Source organism: Aquila chrysaetos, chromosome 9 (assembly GCF_900496995.4).
Source record: "Aquila chrysaetos chrysaetos chromosome 9, bAquChr1.4, whole genome shotgun sequence".
Taxonomy (NCBI): domain Eukaryota; kingdom Metazoa; phylum Chordata; class Aves; order Accipitriformes; family Accipitridae; genus Aquila; species Aquila chrysaetos.
The window spans coordinates 43,709,753-43,730,042 of NC_044012.1; the positions used below are offsets into that span (position 1 = coordinate 43,709,753).

General features: G+C 45.8%; 2 protein-coding genes across 12 annotated transcripts in view; one reads left to right on the forward strand and one right to left on the reverse strand.

Moving 5' to 3' along the window:
- The window catches only part of ASCC2 (activating signal cointegrator 1 complex subunit 2), a 40,705-nt gene extending 29,533 nt beyond the window's left edge, over positions 1-11,172 (reverse strand). For 4 of the 9 annotated variants that reach the window (XR_005933137.1, XM_041125751.1, XM_041125750.1 and 1 more), the window contains exons 1-2: positions 8,759-11,172; positions 2,897-2,985 (exon numbers count right to left, since the gene is read on the reverse strand). Coding sequence is in view for 3 of the 9 variants with exons in the window: in XM_041125751.1 (XP_040981685.1) it covers positions 2,897-2,985; positions 8,759-8,891 (222 nt within the window). In the remaining 6 variants the exon portion in view is untranslated. Of the gene's footprint in view, positions 1-476; positions 1,694-2,552; positions 2,565-2,628; positions 2,731-2,896; positions 2,986-8,758 lie in introns of those variants that run through there. The other 5 variants (XM_030024431.2, XM_030024429.2, XM_030024430.2 and 2 more) reach the window with 5 other exon arrangements.
- A 485-nt stretch (positions 11,173-11,657) lies between these two features.
- Positions 11,658-20,290, forward strand: part of MTMR3 (myotubularin related protein 3) — an 86,929-nt gene continuing 78,296 nt past the window's right edge. For 2 of the 3 annotated variants that reach the window (XM_030026823.2, XM_030026827.2), the window contains exons 1-2: positions 11,658-11,798; positions 12,551-12,594. The gene's annotated coding sequence lies outside the window, so the exon portion shown is untranslated. The remainder of the gene's footprint in view (positions 11,799-12,550; positions 12,595-20,290) is intronic. The other variant, XM_030026824.2, reaches the window with a different exon arrangement.

Genomic DNA, 20,290 nt, shown 5'->3' on the forward strand with positions numbered 1-20,290 from the left:
GATAAAGACAGTTGAATAGGACAGAAAGGGAAGAAAATAATGATAATGATGATGATGATAATAATAATGATGTTGATGATAATAACGATACAATTAGAATATACAAAACAAGTGATGCACACTGCAATTGCTCACCATTTGCTGACCAATGCCCAGTTAGTCCCCAAGCAGTGATCTGCCCCTCCTGGCCAGCTTTCCCCCGAGTCTATATACTGGGCATGACATCACATGGTATGGAATACCCCTTTGGCCAGTTTGGGTCAGCTGCCCTCCCAACTTCTTGTGCCCCTCCAGCCTTTTTGCTGGCTGGGCATGAGAAGCTGAAAAATCCTTGACTTTAGACTAAACATTGCTCAGCAACAAGTAAAACTTCAGTGTGTTATCAACATTATTCTCATCCTAAATCCAAAGCAGAGCACTGTACCAGCTACCAGAAAGAAAATCAACTCTATCCCAGCCAAAACCAGGACACTTACTGAGAGGCCACAGATATCTTCCAGGACAACAAAAAGCATTTTGGGACATTGTTTAATATGGAAGCTTGATATTTAAATCTCGTTCCCAAAGAGTCGGGCTGAGGTCTCTGCTTTTGCAGTCTCTTTTAATGCTTGCAGTCTGCCTCCTGACAGTATAAACTGGAGAGGCAATCAAAGCATGTCCTGCCAACATACTATGAAAAGAATATTTTTGGTGCTTACGTGGCAGAATCACTTAGTACTCATCCAGGTAAGGTACACAGGGTGAGCCTACAAAACGCAGCCTTCCCTTCCCCTGCCAATTCCCACGTGCTCACAAAACCACATTTTAATCTTCAACAGCATTTTTAGGATCAGAAATATTTCAATTAACTTCCTGAAATTAAATGTAAGTCAAACAGAGTAAGTCAGAAGAAAGTATGTTGTTATGTGCATTGTTAAAAAAGTTCATATGTTAACAAAAAATGAAAATTGCAGGTTAACAGAGCTTTTCATTTCTTGGGGGATTTATGGTATTATGATTTCTGCAAAATGGTACTAAAAAGTTATGTTCTTGTTAAGGTCTAAGATCACAAGTCTCCTTATAGGCATATTTAATTGCATTCACATTGCCTGGGCAGAATAACTATTAAAACAAGAGAAGTGTCTCTACAGCTGAATAATACTCATTCAGGAGCAACATCACAGTTTAGACAGCAAGTGAAAGAGTAACATTTTTAGTTCCAGAGAATTTGAAACCTATGGATTTAGGCAAAAATTGTCATCTAACATCTTAAATAAAAAAAAAAAATACAGTAGAACAATGCCAATATGCACAGCTTAGAAAGCTTAAAATAATTATGCCTTTCCAAGGGACTATCACGATTAGAATATTGACAAAAGCATTTTCAATTTTTTTATGATAAACAATTTCTTTGGGGGGGGACGGGACACGACACACCAACTTTTCAGCAGAATAAGCAAAGCTGGTTCTCAGTTTTCATAACATAATTAATTTGGCTGTTAAAATTTCTAGAGTCATTCTGAAAACTGCACATAGAAGTGTGTGTTTACAACAAGGAAAAAAATGTCAGGTGTCTCTTTTTAAGCCTGCCAAGCATCAAAATCTCCAGTCAAGTCAAAAACATCTTGGAAGAGACAGGCCCCCCGGTCAAAAGCTTATTCATCAGAAGAAGAGAATAAACCTGAGTACGGAATATCCTTAACACAGAGAATCATTCCTGATCATTATCATGTTTCCCCGCCCCCCCTGCCAAGAGCTTTCGTCTAAACCACAAGGACAGGATTAATTTGTCATACCCTGTGATTTCAGGCACCTAGCGTAAGAGCCAAACAGCCCTGACAAAGAATACAAGCCAGACTTTTGCCAGGGAAACTCATTTTCACAGCGTCAGAAATGTTCTCTGCCCTGCACTCCCTACTATCCACCGAGGTGCACAGACAAGGGGACATCCATGTGCTGAGGCCGAGGCACCCACCACAGCGATGCTGGCAGAACGGGGCTGCCACGCTGCACCTTCGCTAACAGCAGCGGTGTACGTTGGGTGCACTACTAAAGGGTCAGCCGAAGTCCCTGCAGCCCTCTCTTCCCCCTTCCCTACTTTGACATCACCACTCCTAATTTTCCCCCTACTCCCGCAGCTCAAGGACCTCCAGCTAGCCAGCGGCAGGCACCCACCCCTACCTCCCACCCCTTCCCAAGCCAGGCACCCAACTGACCTTTGCCCACACCTCCCTGCGCACCCTCCTCCCCCGTGTGTCACCCCCGCCAGGCCCAGCCGCCCTCCTGCAGCTCCACACACCCCCTCCAGCCCCTGTCCCGAGCCCCCTTACCCCATCCCCTACCCCAGCACCCGCTGCCACCGGCCCCAGGCCCTGCGACCCCGTCCAGACCCTGCCACCTCGTCTCGGCTCTGACAGCCCTACAACGTGCCCCGGCCACTCTCCCTCCAGCCACTGCCACTTAAGCCAAGCCCTGTCGCTCCGGACACCCCTTTGAGTCACCGCCGCCGCCCTGCCCCCACCTTACCAGGCCCTGCCCGGGCCCCGTCACCCTGCCCAGCCGCAGCCACGTACTTCCAGGCCCTGCCGCTGCCACCCTACCCCAGCCACCCCCACACAGCCCCCGCCACGGTGCCCGAGTCCCCGTTACCGAGCAGCCACGTCCCGCCGCCGGCACCGCGCTTCCGCAGCCAAACGACTCTTCCGGTGCTGAGCGGAAGTGCCCTGAGTGGGCGGTGCCTGGCAGGACCCCGCCCCCTCCGCCGGGTCCCGCCGCCCGCCCGCCCCGCTGCCCCTGCGAGGCGGGTTCCCCCTCGGCCGGAGCCGGCCGCAAGGAGCGTTTAAACCGACACGGTTGTGCTGCGGGAACCAAAGAGGCGGTTTTAAGCCCCAAATCCCACTCCTGCCGCCCGCGGTACCTTCCAGCGGCCGTCGTTACAGCTAACAGTCCTTAACGCCGTCCCGTGCGGGCCGGAAAGCCTCCGTCTGCGAGGCAGCTGTCCTTCCCCTGAAAGAAAACCAGCTAGTTCAATACGTCACCGTTTTTATAAGGGAGACCGTAGTGACGTCATTCCACGGACCCCTCCGGTGCGGCAGACGGCGGGAGGGAGCCCGGGAAGGGGCCCCCGTGGGAACCGAACCCCCCCCAGTCCCTCACCGCCCCCCCCCCCCCCCCCAGCTTTGGCATCAGGACAAGCGTGATTCCTGTCAATTAATCCAAGCGCAATTGATACCAAGAGCAGATGAGGACACAGCACAGGGAAACCCCCGGCGCTCCCCAGCCTGTGGGAGCACAATGGGATGCGGGGGGGGCGGACACACTAATTGGGGTGCTCCCGCGTGAAGGGTCTCGGTTCCCTTCCTTGACCACCGGGAACTCCTCCTAAAGTTAGACCAGGGCCTGGGTTTAAATGGCAAAGTAGCCTAAAATGGAAACCACACCATGCCCTCTGTCATGTGGCTAATTAGGGCTGGGGCCGTAACAAGGTTCCAGCTCCCAATCCCTCAATCCAAGCCCTCGCAGACGCCGGACAGTGGGTAACTTCAACTTCCCGCCTTCCAGCTGCGTGCATGGGGGGACGCTTCCCTACTCACACGCTGACACGTTCTTCCTAGCAGGAGGGCAGCAGAGGCTCTCACCTCTGGTAGGGTACTACTGGTTTGCACTTTACGTGTCGTGGCAGGTTGTCCAGAACCTGCCGTTTTCACCATTCTTTTGCTGTACCTTTTGAATTTACTGATTTTTTAAATGAAATATTTATTATTTCTATTTCTCAAACATCACTACACAAGTCAGGCCCTCGGACTGGAGCCCCAGCACCGACACGCTGTCCAACACAACCTACCAGAACAAAAATCTAGTAATGATGTCAGATCCAAGATTTGCTCTGATTGTTTAGCGGAGGATAACATTTGGCAACTGAGACGCGATTCCCTTGCAAAGGCATCTGTTGATTTCCCCTCCCTTGCCAACCTTCCTTCAGAAAAGCGGTGGCAAGAATCCAAGTGACTCAGTGGGCTTTGAATCTGTCATCAAGCTGTTTTGAATCACTATTCCTCTTTTTAGGGTGGTTTTTTTTTTGTAACCTTACCAATTGTGTATTACCTATTTGATTTCCTAAAGCACTATGAACTATTGGAGCCTCTGCCCAAAACATTGGTGATACTAGCTACACATGTATAACCCAATTAAATAATTATACATATACACATTATTCGCACAAAGTAAATTTGACCTAGCAAACAAAAAGTGCATCCATTCACCTCTGTACAACGTGCCAGAGACCTTTAACACCTCACGACAGTAAAAATCAGATCTGAAATCTTCATGCTAATCACACCTTTCCAATCCCAGCTGCACAGGGTAACTGCTGACCGCTCTTGCACAGGTAAGGCAAAGCATTAAAAATAGCTCACAGGCTGCTGAGCTCTGCTGAAAAATCCCTCTCTCAGTGTTTGATCCAGAGCCATGTGAAGTTACTGGGCAAGCAGGCTTTGGATCAGATCCGAAGTGGAGAACTTCTCCAGACAAAAGCTTTTGGAAAAGGAGCTTTTATTAACAGGATCCTTCTTTGGTATGATTCATGGACGGGAGGAAGCTGTTCAGTGAGGGATGTAATGGTGCAGATTATCAGATGTCACAAGTCAAAGGTGGGGAGGAGTGCCCCCATTCCAGCAGCACTGTCAGCGTTTTGACAGATAGGTACCAATAATCTCCCTGACTCTGTGTGGTGAGGACACTCCTGACTCGGCTAGTGATAAGACACAAAAGCAGCCTTTTAATTTCAAGCAGCGCAAAAAGCACCAAAGGGAGGATTGAAACGCTGGAGCAACCCAGCAATGTGCTGCCAGAGGTCAGTCTGTTTTCCTTGTCGGTCTGTCACGAAGGCTACAATATGGCATTCCGCTTCCTGAACAGCACCCAGGTTTCCACGGTTCCTGCGTTTTCTCAAATTCCACCTGAAAGTTCCAAAGGACAGCCTGGGGGCTGGTCAGAATATCTGCTTCACTCCTGTGCAGTCACGGAAGATAGTCACTGTCTTTCCCCTACTCGCACAGCAGTCTCAGCGGTTACCGGGCCAAGTGACCTTCTTCCCTGCACGCGAACCAGGCGGGGCACACCTGCTGTCCCCTCTTTTTCTCCAAGCGGACATCACAGAGGGTTTAAAGACAGCAGCCTGCCTGTGCGCTGTTTACATGCAGGTCTGAGGGCGCAGGAAACCCTGAAGGACTGTCACTTCTCAACACATTTAAAAAATAGAAATAGAATGAAAGAGTTATGAAATGACCAGAGGAATATGTTGGTGTAATCTAAAAAAAGACATAACCACAGTACTAAATTGCAAAGTTGTGGAAATTGGCCATTATGTTTTCTAAGCAGCTGAAATGCAATTACAGTAATAATGATGAATCAGCATAGCCCTGGGCTTCACAATTTTTCAACCCAGCTCTATTTTTGTCTTTTTTACATTTTATCTTAATGATATATACATTAGCTTATCAAGGACTAATGGAAGTTAGAAGCCTTCCACAGCACGTTCTTGATAGTCACAGAGACAGAGGTGTTATCATTAAACTATTGACCTGGTGGATCCTACAATAATTTATTAACTATTTTATCAATCTCCCATCATTCTCCAATTAACCCCCTCTAAGTATATTCTCAGCATACAGTCTCATCGTAGGGTATTTTTTCTTTTGGTCACTAACAAAAGACACCAGGGATGGCCTAAGATACTTCTTAGTTCATTCTCTGCATGGCATTGTGTCTGCGCAGGGGCAGAACACCAGTTCCCTCTTTCTCTTAGAGGCTGCCAGTGGAACGAAGGAGTTGCTCAACTTCTGAGAGCTTTAATGGTGCAAGTTCCTGTGGGTGGGAACTCCCTCCTCTCATACCTGCACACCACAGCAGGCACAGTCCTTGAGCAGGTTACCAGCATATTTCTACAGTAACAAATTATCACTTAAGATATTCAGTTAAAATACCATTTTCTAATGATACTTGAAGCAGCTCCTCTGATCAGACGGCTTCTTAGCCTGTCACTGCCCGGTGTTTCTCTTTTGTATGATAGGATAGCAACAACTAGGATAACAACAACCATCCAACTTCAGGAGGAAGGATCAATCTTAAGTGTGCTTATTAAGAAAAATATATATGCTTTATTATTAAAAGCATTTTTCAGGCAGCATTGTTCTAGCGACAAAGCACATGACACAGCTTAAAGTTGTGTCAGTTAACTTTTCCAAAGAAAAGACATGTTCAGCATAAAATGCTTTGAACATTTTATGTATTTTTAGCTCACTGTGCAAACAATATGGATTATTAGTCTTCTTAAGTATAAGAAAATAATATAAGAAGACATAAAACAAGACTTCCAAATGTTCTGCCTACGCTGAACTGCTAGCGTACCTTCAATATTGATGTCTTCAGCTTTTACTTCCAAGTACAGAAATGCCTTGCACAAACAAGGTGTCACCCATCATCCGCAGAGCATGAACCCGAGCAGAACTAGTATGTTCAGTACAAATTCTGTAATGAAGTGCTGTCCTGCCTTTCACAGTTGGGCATAGTATGTCTCCGGCTGATCTGCTGGATTGAGCTGGGTTCTCACATGCCAAGCAGCTCACGTGTCCTTGCAGAGCCAGGCTCAGACGGCAGTGCTCCTACCTGGAAATGCTGTCCCCAAAGCCGTTTTTAGTATTTGCTCAAAAATATTGTAGCTGTTCCACTGAACGTGAAGTTCTCACAGTCCCCCAAATCTTCATATTTGATTAGACATGTAATAATCATCTTGATGTGAAGCCATAGCCAAGACAGCTTCATTGTGCTAGCTTCCCTTCAGCAAAGTGTCACTAATAGTACAGCTTGTTTTAAATTAGGGTTACTACAAGACAAAAAAATCCTAAAATGAATCTGCTGGAAAATGTTCTGACAAAAATGATACCTAAGTAATAAAAATCTCATTATTTTCAAATCATTCACTTATTTCTCAAGGGAATGATTTGGAGCATCTGTTTCTTGGGCCCCATCAGGATGACTGACAGAGTGGGTGCCTCTCACCTGGCACATTTTAATCAGGGGTGGCCTCATGCTGTGCTGACCCCCATGTCCTCACCACCTGCCATTTGGATTAAAGGAACAATGAAATAACTGCTTGTTTGATAGGAGCAGAAAGAACAGAAGCACCTACAGTGAGGAACACAGTATAAATACCATGGTCAGAGATGGGTCCGAGTGCAGCATTCTGTTCAGGCATTTGTAAAAAAAAAAAAGGAGAGTAAAATGAGTAAAACAACAAAGTAAGGTAAAAGATGAAAAAACAAACAAAATGGGAGAGAAAGGATGAAGAGAGCTGCTTTTGGGTAAAAAACTGGCCAAAGAAGCCAGTTTGGAGTCCTGAGAAAGGAAACTACCCTGCATTTCATGATGTGACGGTTCTTACAGAATCAGGACTTGGTGTGTTTGGTTTTTTTAAGACATATCTGACCTTACCATCAGTTTTTCATCATAACAGAAACAGCCCACAGAGTCTGAGTTTGGCTGTTTGGATCACAAGAATGAAGTGTATTAAATGTTACTTGATGGTAACAGGGGCAGGAGAGTACCTGACACGCATTTGGTTTTGCCATTTCTCGCTATGCCAGGTGCAGATCGCTCAAGGACTGCATCTCACATACAGGGTGGGCACGAGAGCCAGCCTCTGTGGGAAGATGATCTGAGGGACCAGGGTGGGATGATCCAGAGCAGGATGCTGTCAGCCTCCACCACAACCCCATGCAGATTTTAAATGTGTCCTTACTGAATACAGCCAATAACTCAAATGACCTTTGGGTTGCGACTGCAGCCCGAAGAATATCTTACCACATCAGGTACCCTTTTTCTTTTTGTAAGAAGCCAAGTACTAACTCAGCGGCTGTGTCTCAAACAGTAAGAGAGGTTTGGAAAGGACCTGTTGGGTCTTTAGGGTCAGTTCTCAGCTGTTGGTGGCAACTGCATCAGGGTAAGGCAGCTCTGGGAAGGATGACCCAGAGCCTCAGGACTTGAGCTGTTGGAAGCTCTGGTGTTCTCATGTTTCAGCCCGGACTTTCATGGCCATCGGATACTTGTTTTCTCTTACACTAACATCACCCTTGCTCTTAAGGGAGATGTGTTTACTTCTGTGTTTACTCCCTTAAGTTTCGTAGAGAACAACTGTATCCCTTCTCAGCATTCAGTTTTTTGGCTAAACAAATTATTTCAAGATCCTTACATAAGAAAAAATCAGGATTACCCTGTAATTATTCTCCAGTCACATTTTCAATTTGTCTCCCTTGATTAAAAGTGACCAGAGCTGCATGCGCAATTCCAGAGAAGGTTGCAGCAGAGCTTTGTATAATGGCATTAACATTTTCCCATTCTCCTGGAAATATCTCAGTTGATACGTGCTTTTCATCAGAGCTGCTTCATATTGGGAGTTCGCAGTCATCTTGAGATCAACAAATACACCCAGATTTTTCTCTTCTTCTGTCATTTCCAACTGATGAGCTCCCAGCTTGCAGCAGATTCTTGTTAGTAATTCCCAAGTGCATGACCTTGTACTTTCCACTATTAAATTTCATCCCATTTCCAATGTGCCAGCACTCAATGTTATCCAACTCTTCCAGCAGTACAGATATTCCCTCTGCACTGCTGGTGCCTCCCAACTTCATGCCATCAGCAAATGCCATCAGCTCACTCCTACCTTTTGTTCCAAGACCTGTCTGAAAAATATTGTCTAAGATCAAAAGAACGTAAGACATGCCTCGCTGGGTCAGCCTGTGGTCCCTGTGGTCCAGCACTCCACCTCTGAGAGGGGCAGTCAGCGATGCTGTTTTGAGAGAGCATCGGAACCCAGCCACTTTCTGCTCTCTCTTCCCTTTGCACTCCCCGTGCATCCACAGGTGGTGTACGTTTGAGGTGACTTCCCTACCTTTTCCATGTAGCTATTTTTTTATAGACCTGCTCTCCATTAATTTATTGAATAAATTTTTGAACCTGCTGATATGTCTCCAAGTCATTTCTTAAGGAGCTCAGCTCCACCCTCACAGTCTACCTTTCCACCCAAACTATTGTCATCTGTCTGTAGCTAGCTCCTTCCCTACCAAATAGCTCTGCAGATGAACTATGCATTTGCCATATGGCATTGGTTTTAATATCTTATTAAATCCAGTTAGATTAAATCTATTGTACAGCCATTGCCTAGAAAACAATTAGCAAAGATATAATCTTAGTTAAATGCAATCTATCTTTAATAAAGCTATGTCACATTTTTACTTTATTTTCCACTTTATTTATTTTCTGTCCCCAACTACTTTTTCCTTTACATTTTTTTCTAAGCTTTTAATGTCCACGAGGTCAGACTAACAGGTATCTAAATGACTGGATTGCTTTTCTTCCTCCTGCTTAAAAACAACTAGTGCTTCAGTAGTTCCTCAGTAATTCATTACCACCTTCAACCTGACAACTTTGTACTGGATGAGTGAGGATATGTTCCAGGTCCGTCAGAACTGTGGGCTTGGGAACACCTCATTCCCTGAGCTGCATGTCAGGCTCTCACAGGCCTTGCTCTCCCTTTGGGTACAGTAATTTCCATTTCCATAAAATAATTCCCATTAGTTATCATCCTTTGCCCTGACCGTCATAGAAAATAGAAGCAAAAGTCATTTAACATGGGGCCATATGTAATATTTACTAAAAAATACACTGGAACACAAGAAATGGAGAGACTCAGAACACAAGACATGGAAACTCTCCATGCAATGTGTTCAACCGTATCGGTAAAGATAATGCCAAAGAAGACAATTTGTGTCACTGAAATAAGCAGCTAGAAGTGCACAGCTTTTCCTGTCACAGTGATGGCACTCCAGCTAGTTCCCCCTCTTTAAAAAACAGAAGGAGGAACCAGCAGGTTCTGCTGTACAAAAGCCCTGGGTCTCCAGGATTCAGCTTCCTGAAGTAGGTCACATTTGATCTCCATCCAGGCACACTGCAAAAGGCAACCATTTAACAGGGACTTTTCAAAATTCATATTCTGCTTCCTAATACTGTCAACACACATCCCTTTCAGATACAGCTATACCGACTGGACATTTTTTCATTGCTTTTGGGTATAAACAGGCCAGGAATCCTGTTTTTCCCTTCAGTTACCTGTATTTCTTCCAAAGTTCCTCTGAAGGTACATATTGACTTTCAGATCACATTTGCATTCAGATGATGGCTTGTTGTTGGAAAAAATCCCTTTAGAGGGGCTGATTAACTTCCTTTCAAATGTTTACTGTCCCTGACCAAGGGAGTGAAACTAGAAAACAACTCACTGCGTGGCTTATATCTGAGTTTAAAGACATGGGATCCTGTATTTTGTATTGTTCTCTCTGAACATTAATGCTACTTGTACCTTAAACATGACTTAATGACAGAGTGAAGTCCATCTGTTACAATGCCTAGCCTTGGACTCAGAGGGAGAGTCCTGTGGATAATTTAGGAGTGCATTTTATAGTTACTTGTAAGCCAGCATTTCATTTCAGATCAAGGCGAACATGAGGAGCAGGTGGAAATATTTCTCAAAAGTACAACCTGACCTACATACAGTATTGTAAATTAAAGATATGTATAAAAATAAAGCATTAACGATCCATCACAGTTGCAACAAAACCCAGATATAAATCTTGCTGCTGAAAAGGAACTCCATTGCACAAGGCTTAGTTAAAGCTTCATTCTGGAAACTGCAATGCTTCCGGCCAACCGTGCCCTACTACCTCTGACACTGCTGCCATTTGCCTCTCAAGCTTTCTTATGCCTTTCTGTTATTTAACGCTCATATCCCTTTTATCACTTGTCTCTCAATTTCCGTGTATTTTTTGGCTCTCATGCCTCATGTTGGCTCCCTGCAATCCATTACCTCATGCTCTAGGAGCTGCGGGCTGCTCAGGGTGGCTTGGATGGTGCGTCTACTGATGGCATGGGGCCACACATGTTCTTACAGCTGAGCTGAATGTCACAAAAGCAAAGGAGGAAAGCAGCAGCCGCAAGACCTTGTGCGCAAGAGCGGCTTTTATAGTCAGAAACTGCATGGGCTTTGCAAGGCTCTTAAGGAGGACCCTGGGACTGCAGGCCCTGCTGCTAGCGGATGCTACGGAGATTAGGCAGACCTCAGCTCTCAGAGCTCCCCTCGACACCCAACTCCAGCCAGCCTCCACCTATTTATTACCTGCCTCACAGGTTGGCCGAGGTGGCGGTAAAACCTCCCGAGACACCATCTGCACCACCGCATCGCACCTCCTGCCTCTGCGGGGCTCTGGACTGCCGAGGGCCAGGCCGAGGCCGGCCTCAGCCAGCTGCCGGCGGTTAAGTGCCCGTCCCCCCCCCCCCCCGCCCAGGGTTATAAAAGGAGGAAGGGGCAAATCAGCTTCACCTGCTGAGGGGCTGAGGGAGAGCGGCTGTCTGGGGAATGGACCGCGGCTCTGGCCGGCCGCCTCCTGAGGGGACGGGGAGCCCTGTAGGCGACCGCCACCGCCCGCCGCGACCTTCCCCTCAGAGCGGGGAAGGGAGAGGCGGCGGGAAGGCGGGAACGGCGCGCGCCAGGCCCCGCCCCGCGGAGGAGGGAGGCAGGAGGAGGAGGAGGAGGTGGTGTCGGGCGCGCGCCCGCCCGCCCGGCCCCGCCGTGCCCGCGTCCCGTGCGGCCGCCATGTTGTTGTGGCAGTGAGAGGCGGCGGAGGCAGCCAGGAGCCCAGCGACCCCGGCCCAGGCAGGCGGCCGCGCCCCGGGAGGGGGTGTGGGGGCCCCGCGCCATGCCCTGCCCCGCGGTAAGGAGCCGGCGGTGGGGCGGGGGGGGGGCCGTCCGGGCTCGCCCGGCGTCTTGTGGAGGGGGGGGGGGGGGGGGGGGGGCCGGCCTGCCGGGCCGGGGCCTGGAGGAGGGCGGCCGGGCTGTCAGCTGTGGGGCCGCGGCCCGGCACGCCCCCTCGGCCCGCGGGGCAGTGGCGGGGACCCGGCGCTGGCTCCTTCCGCTCCGCTTTGCTCGGCCGGGGCCGCCGCTGCCGGAGGAGGCGGTGGGCTGAGAGGCTCGCCCGGTACCGCGGCCGGGGGTGGCGGCGGCGGCGGCCTCCTCCTCCTCCCCGGGCGGGCAGGGATGCCGTCCCGGGCGGCGGCGCGTCCTCGGAGCCTGCCGCGGGGTGACGGCGCGTCCCTTCGCTGCGGGGCTTGGGCTTGCCGGGGGAAGGTGGGCTCCCCCCTTCTCCCCCGTCTGGCCGCTGCTGGCGTCCGTGGCCTGCGGGCCTCACCTGCCGCCAGCCGCCTCCCTGCCCGTCCCGCGGGGGTGGCCGTCTCCCTGTGGCCCGTGTACTACAGCCCGGCTGAGGGATCGCCTCATGGCGCTGGCAGCCGTGGTCCCGTGCTCGGCTTCTCCTGCCGCTTTGGCCGGGGTGTCAGTTGTGTTCAGCTGTCCTTGTGCGCGGGGCCGACGTTCCCGTTCCTTTTATAAGCGTGACTTGTTAAGGCTTTTTGCTTGCGTAGTTTTGGGGCTTTAATTGTGCCTCTTCCCCGTGTTCCTCTTTAACAGTCCTGTTCTTTTGATGGGATCTGAGCAGATGTTGCCCTTCTCTGGTAAGTAGTGTTTTGCCTCCCCTGCCCCGTTCCCCCTGATGTGGTGTTTAAGCTTTTGCATTTGACATGGTGTTTAAGCTTTTGCCTTGAAGCTGTTCCCTCTTCTGTTCATTCTTTTAGGGAATGTTGTTTTAGCAGCAGATGAGACCTCGTGTTGCTTCACATCTCTCCGTACAGGAAACCGATTTCTTTCCTTTTCATGCACACTTCCCTTACGGGGGCAGGGGGGAAGGCTGGGTATGGGCTTGTAGCTCTTGCAGACTTCAAGTCTGATAGGCACTCTTCTCCAGCGTGCTTCACCTGTTTGTTTTCTTGTTTGATGAGCCCCTGTAACCGTGCGCAGTGAGGTTTTCTCTTAGAATAAAAGAGTTTGTCTAGTGAATCATGTCAGGTCGTGCTGAGTGTAGTGGTACGGCTTGGCTTTATGGTGAATATAAAGGCATGTTTAAATGCCTCGGTGAGTCCATTGGGAAGGGATGGTAGTGTGACTGGAGGAACTATGGCAGTTGTACTGTGTTACCTGTCATGCTCTAAGCTTTAGGTAAAAGGCTGAGGTGCCTTTTTTCTGTTATTAAAGCATGTGCTGTAGTATTTGAAAATTAACTTTTTTGGTGGAGGTGAAGGGAGTTTTTACGAAGGAGCGCTTGCAGATAACCTGAGGGGAGAAGGCTGACATCTGATATCTGCATTGCTTCAGCTGTTACTGATCACAGTGGTTTTGGAAGATAGAAAAAGTGCTTTCTTTCATAGTACAGGAAATACTGTGAACTCTAAGTGTTGAAACTTTCTGCAGATAAGTAAAGGCGGGGCATGGGATTCTAAAGTGCTTCAGTGACAAGTGTTTGTGTGCCTCTGGAGTTTGGGGAGGGGCAAGTGTGCAGAAACAGTAATGTTGAGCAGTGGTGGTTTTTTTGAGCATTTGCACAAAAAGGTGCTCTTGTCCTTCTTCAAATTATAGGAGTGATATATTGAGAATCAAGCTTAGTTCTCTTGCTGGCAGTGCTGTAGGTACCTATCTAGGATACTGTTAATATCCATTACAATAACTGTCTGTGCTAGAAATTATTAAAATACCAATGTCAGCCTGCTTAAGTAATATCCTATGCAACGCACAAATGATACCAAGTAGGTGGAATAGGTCAGCTTGATAAGCTCTCATGTTTTTTTAATAAAAATGGCCATCTACAGCTGGGGGAGATGGAAATGGAGCATGCCCAAGCTTCTGAAGATAGAGGATACAATATTTTATCTCAGATCTTATTCCACCTACATGCAACCCAGGATGGTGGAGAGAAGTATGTTCGCAGCCTTTCAAGAGTAGGAGGAATGTGGCTATGCAGTACTTTGCTGGCAATTAACCCGTAAAAAAGGAGTAACTGATGGAGGAGGGTATTGTTAGGCTGCTGGAGTAGCAGGCAGAAGCCTGACAAGGCTGCTGTAGCAAGGAAGAAGGAATTGCCTCTATGGAGTGAATCGGAGGAACTGGGTTAGTGTCTGGCACAAAGTTTTGAGATCTTTTCATCTGCAGAGGTCAAAGGGATGTGATGGCTGTTCCTGCTGTGGTAGCTTCCTGTTGGGATGTGTAACTGGATATAACGAGATAGGACTCTTCTACTTGATACTGGTGGTGTCTTCCAGAACATGTGACTCCAAATAGTGCATTAGTGCTTATCAAATATTGTAAGCTAGAATGACAAGTCCAGGTAATTAAATATGCACTTGTTTCATAGTTGCTTTCATTGGCTGAATCAAAGTAGTATAAGTTAAATTTCTTTCAAAATGAGCTTCTAAGTGCTAAATTGTCTAAGCCATAACATGCAACTGTTCTGCATTTGTCTCTAGCTTGAGTAGCTGGTGGTGTAAAAATCTGCCTGTTAAATCCCGTATGGGTTTTAACTCTGAGAAATGAGCTTCGTGATTTGTAATTCTATTGCTCTTCTAGATATTGGTGCCATAACTTCCCAGTGCTGTCAGGAAAACTTTAGGAACATGCCTAGCACTCAATTCATGCTGTAATTCTTGTGAATTAACTGGATTGTTAAAAGATAACTATTTCTTTATCTTTGTGGTACTTCAGAATTTCAGGGTGTTTGAGTGGCTTGCATGAAAGACCTAAAAGTGAAGTTAGTGCTAATTCAGGAATTTGAAATACTGACTTTTTACTGAGGCTTGCTCTGCTCAGTAAAGAACTGAAGACCTCAACTCCTAATGCATCACAACTGCTACCTTGGATGCATTAATCCTGAACAGTGCAGGATTGCTGTATCCAGACTGCTGTATGGACTTGCATGCATGCCAGGTTCTTGTGTCTGCTGCTTGTGGGATGGGCAAAGATCACAAACTACATCATCATTTGGTGTCAACTGTCCTTATTCGGAATGTAGTTGATAACCAAACAGCCAAGACTTTGTCCCCTTGCCTTGGGGAGAGCAGTTGAGAAGGACTTACAGAATGTACTTGATAACACAGAGATCTAATTGTAAGCTAGAGCATGAGTAGCCCAGACCTGTTCTTCCCCTTGTCTGATTAATAGTTTCTGGTAGTGGTGTAAGGGAGGCAAAGACCAACTGGCTGTAGTGATTCTGGGAGGTAATGTTTTATCCCATAAAGCCTCAAGTCAGTCCCTGCTGATGTGAACTAGAGGGAAGAACAGCCTGTAGTAGCAGGGAAGAAGTGTGGCATTGTCTTGTTGAAACCAGTGGTATCTTTCACCTTCGGTCTGTTACGAAGTGTCTGGATTGTGTTGCTCTGAGCTAGAGATGCTCTGTTCACATTCAGTAAGTAGTGATATGTGCCGAGGAGTGAGGCTTGGAACTGCAGTGCCACACCATGCAAAGTGAGCTAGGGAGAAAGAGCAAAGCAGAAGCCTTTCTGGAATGTTAATTGAAATGGATAAGCTATTTCTGGAGTCATTGATGTCCATCAAAAAGCACTGTTTTTAAAGGCTTAACTTAAAGTACAATTGCTGATTCCTAGCTTTGGTTCATATTCTGAAACACCTCTGACTCAGATTCTTAATCTGAAGTTTAGAAAGCAGCAGTTGGGTTGACATGTGAATGTGACTGCAAGTTAAGCTGTTAACTGGAGGTATGCTCTGTAGGTCTTGCTGGCAGGCAACTGAATACTTCAGAAGCATTGTTCCTCCTTACAGGTGTTAATGCTGAAAACAGTTGCAACAAAGTAAGCGTGGTATGATCCAGGTTGAAGTTTTTCTGAAATTTGTGTGTGTATATGTGTGAGGCAACTAATAATATTGTAATAGTTACCACGTAGGTGGTGGAACCCTTCTGAACTCCGATAAGGGCGGGGGGGGGGGGGGGGAAAGGCCCCTTCTAACTCTCAAAAAGACTGCCTAAATAGGTGGTTCTTGCCCTTGCTTGGGAGGGTTGGATTTCAGAAGACTTCAAGCTGGATGGCCTTTGTTAACTGATATTGCAGCTAAACTTGCACAAGGTGCTGTATTGAAGTATTACCACTTCTGGAAAAGTTAATACTTTGAACAAGATTCTGGTGGAACTTAATTTTAGAGAAATTAGTCTGTTATTTTTCCTCTCAACTAGGAATGAAGTTAAAAGCTGTAAAGCAGCATTAATAGGGTGGCTTGGGGGCAGGCTGTTGTACAAGCTACCAGTCATGCTGGTAATAAAAATGTGTCCTCAGTAACACATGCTGATAGATCTTAAATAGAATTAAACCCCTTTTTTAGAGAAATTAAACAACAATACTGAATTGCAAATACTTTAAAATACAACTTTGCAGTTCAGTGTTAGTTGAAAGAGGACAGAATATCAAAGAAACCAAGACTTAGAGAAGTACTATAGGTGAAAAGCAAAGCAAGTTATCTTTTGCCTTGCTCAGCATATCTCACTGTCATTTTCAGTGTTCATTGTGATGGACTGACTAGCCACAATGAAAATGAAGTTGGCTATGCTGCTGATGGCTTTCATCTGAGATGCTGATCTAGCTGATGCTTTTACTGACTTTTGTGATATCGGTTCTTCATCAAATTATTTTCCAGTGTATGAATAGCATGGTGGTAGTCATCTTCAGGGTTTTTAGCTATTATGTATCTTGTGAAGCATTAGAATTAGTGCTAGCTGTGAAGCCTGAGTTTAGCTTGGGAAATTATCCTGTCACCTATAGTCCCTGGCTACTTAGGAAGAGCTGGGCTTTTGGAAGGGCAGTCAGAACAGACCACCCACCCTGATGGGGTGTGTTTTTTATAGTGAGAGCTGTAACATGGTATGTTCAAATGTTTGAACTTCTGAGACTAGATGGCAAGGCAGGCTGCCATGAGCCTCTGAACTTTGAGAAGATGGCCTAGAAGACAGTGAATATCCATATAGGAAAGATCTGTGTTCTGATACTCAAACTTCAATATTTAACTGTCTCTTTCCTTCATGTTGTGTATGTTGATCTCAAGCTGTATGTTCTGTACTCCCCTCCATTTTATTTTAGTCCAATCACTCCTGCATTTTCTGCAGAGTGACAGTTTCCACAGGGTTGGGTAGGGCTTCTCCACAGAATCTCCTCTAGTGTGGTGGCTGGTATGTACTTCTGGGGAGGATAAGTGGAAGCCTTCAGTGTGAGGAGAGCTAGAAAGCTCTTCATGGGCAAGCACATGAATGTCAAAGCTCTTATAGTACTGTCTTTTTTTTAATCTTCTGGCAGAGCTTTCAAATAAGAAGCTGTGATAGCATCTTAACTTGGTTGCAAGAAGAATCAATTTAAATGTGCTTTTCTGCTTGCTGGACTGGGTCCCTGAGAAGGCTTGGGCTGATCAGCATACCTACTGGATCCTGTGGGGTAGAAGCAGGATTTAGGTACTTGGTTTCTTGAGCTGGGGCAATTCTGCAGGTGCATGGATCTACAGCTGCAGGCACCTAGTAGACTCAAGGCTGAACATACTTAGGGACTGTTGGATATCTTGAGCTTTTTTTTGTCTTGGTTTAATTTCAAAACTAAAGCTATTCTTTACTGGAACTGTCTCTAGCAGATGTACAGGATCTACCCTCTCAGATCCTCCTTTGTTTAGCTCTTACTGGGAAAAGAATTGGAAAAGACTTTCACTATAATCTGTTTCCTGCTTTTCAAGGAAACAACATTGTCAAATGTTGTGCTTCTCCCGTGCTGTGAGTGTACTATCCCCATGGATAAGAATTCTACCGAAGGCTCTCATGTTTGTGGTCTTTCTTACCCTATTTTAAGAGCGTGGAAAGATTTTCATCAGGGAAAACCCGTGAAAAGCTATACATCATGCTTTAACTGAGATTTCTGAAAACAAAATAGCTTGAAATAGAGATCTTCAGCTAGGGTGCCTGTCTGTATGATAAGGTCTCGTGTTTATGCAGGTCTAATAGTCTCGTTAAGTATTTTTGACTGTTCTGGTACTCTACAAGGTTTAGCTCCTAGAATATATAGTCAGTATGGGGGGGGAAAGTAATGCACTTCAAGTTGAATTTGTGGAAGAAGACTGCTGCATTGCCGTAATTAAGTCTTTGTAGTTTTTCTTTCCAATACCAGAGATTTATGCACTGGTATAGACATTATTTATAGAAACACTGCTAGAACAGTTTTCTGTTGCCCTTTTGTGGGCCTCATTTGCTTCTCCAACTTTGGAACTGGAAACTAGGGTTATAATCAAAGCATTAATTCTGTGGTGTTACCTGAAAGGACAGAGCTTCAGGAAGAAGTAAAAATAGTTGCTCTTTCCCTATGCCTTTAAAAGAAGATTTTGACTCCTATATTGTCTGGGAAAGGGCAGGCTCTTGACAGAATGAGACTGTTTTCTCTAGTGCTGCTTTCTCCACTTGTGGAAGTGCCTGGGGGAAACTGCTCCCAGCCACCTGTGTCAGGAGAGGACAGAAATGTCTGTCTGCATGCTGAAAGGCGTAGGTGGAAATCATGTCTGTGAAGACAAGATGCACTTGGTTGGCTTTCTAACTACCCTTGGAGAGTGGAGCAAAGGCAGGACTTGCCTGCAGGGTATGTTGCATTTGCTATCTCTCCAGCTCACCCCTGTGAGCAGCCTTTTATGTAGGGGTGATGTGGATCATAAGCCTTCCAAGTCCTGTGAGTATGACGACTCAGTTTCTCTGTGGTTTGACTGTTCTGTGCAAGTAGGATTTTTTTGGGGGGGGTTGCTGTGCAGCTGGTGGCAGGATTTCAGAAAATAGATGGAAAATCAGATCTTTCCTTGAGTCTTTATCATGTAGAGTTTAGCATCTCATAGATCAAGGGTAGACTACTAGAGTTTTGATTTCAGTTATTTAGTTGCTAGAAATTGTAGTTGAAAATATTGAAGAGTTGAGTGAATGGAAAGGCTGAATTAAAGAAATGATAACAAAGACTGAGCACCCAGGGAGATTAGGAGCAATTTATCTGTACCTACTATAACACTGGAACAGTTTATGACTGGGGAGTCTTAATACCTTTAACATCTTACAGTAGATGTTACATGGGTAAGATAACTTTCAGTACTTCTGAAGTGAAGCCTTAATCTTGTTGTACAGAAGGTGTTAGAATGATCCAGTCTAGTAGTTGGTCTAGTATTAAGCTCTGGATTACCACTCTTACGCTACCACGACATACATTCAAAATGTTTAAGTCCTAAGCTGCTCGTGGAAGTGGTTGCAGCTAGGTTTGGAATTGGTAGAAAATGTTTCCCTGGAATTTCCTATCTGGTAGTTAGAAGGGGACCAGCAGCCTCATTCTCCTTGTTTTTCTCTGCAAGTAGATCAGGAAAGGGAGTAAGCTAGTTGCTGTGGCTGTCTGATTTCATCTCTTGTAGCTGTAATTGACCTAAATGTGTACCTGTGAAAGCTTTACTTACTGCATTGCTATCTGTAAGCTTGTAATTGCTATCATTGAAACTTAAACCTGAGATAAAATGAGGTGCTGTGAAGTTCTGTTTGTAATTATACTGTTTGTTGCATCCTTGATAGGGCGCTTGCTCTGAGACCTTTTCAGACCTAGTTCTGGATTTGTTGCAGCTGAGAACTGTCCTCAGTTTTACTTGCCTGCAGCCTTCAGTGTCTTCTGACTTTCAAAACTACTGTTATCAAAGCTGACTTTTACTGTTCTGTTGGTTCTCTGTAAGTTCAGGCTTTTAAAATACTTGCCTATCTCCTGACAAAGAACAGATGAGCCAAAATGAGAGGCTATGAGAAGAAAACTCACCTGCCATATTGCAGGACAGATTTGCTTGAAAATTAATGTGAGGACTTTATCCACTCTGCAATTGAAGTTTGCTGTGGTCTGACTAGAGTAGAAACACCTTTTGTAAGTGTTGTGAGCTGATAGCTTTGATTTTATTGTTCTATTTGAGTTTTCCTGAATTTCTTTTTTTCAGTTCTGAGAACAAATATGTTAGTGTAATGTAGGCATTGTTGAACTTTTGATCCAAGAAACCTGACCAAAATTTCTAAGCAGGTTGCATTTCTAGGTTATTTTGATGATTTTCCTTTAATAAATGGAAGCTGAAAGCAAGTGAAGTGTACTTAATGTAAACTTGCAAGTTTATTGCCTCTGCCTGCAGACCTTTTACTTCTTTCCATCTAAGCACTGTGCATGTTTTTTTAAGAGTGGATAAGCTTTTCATCAAATTAATGACTAATCCTTATCAAACTAGCGTTCATCTTTACAATTAAGCATTCCTGTTCTTCAATTGTATGGTGATTGGTGGACATACTAGTCA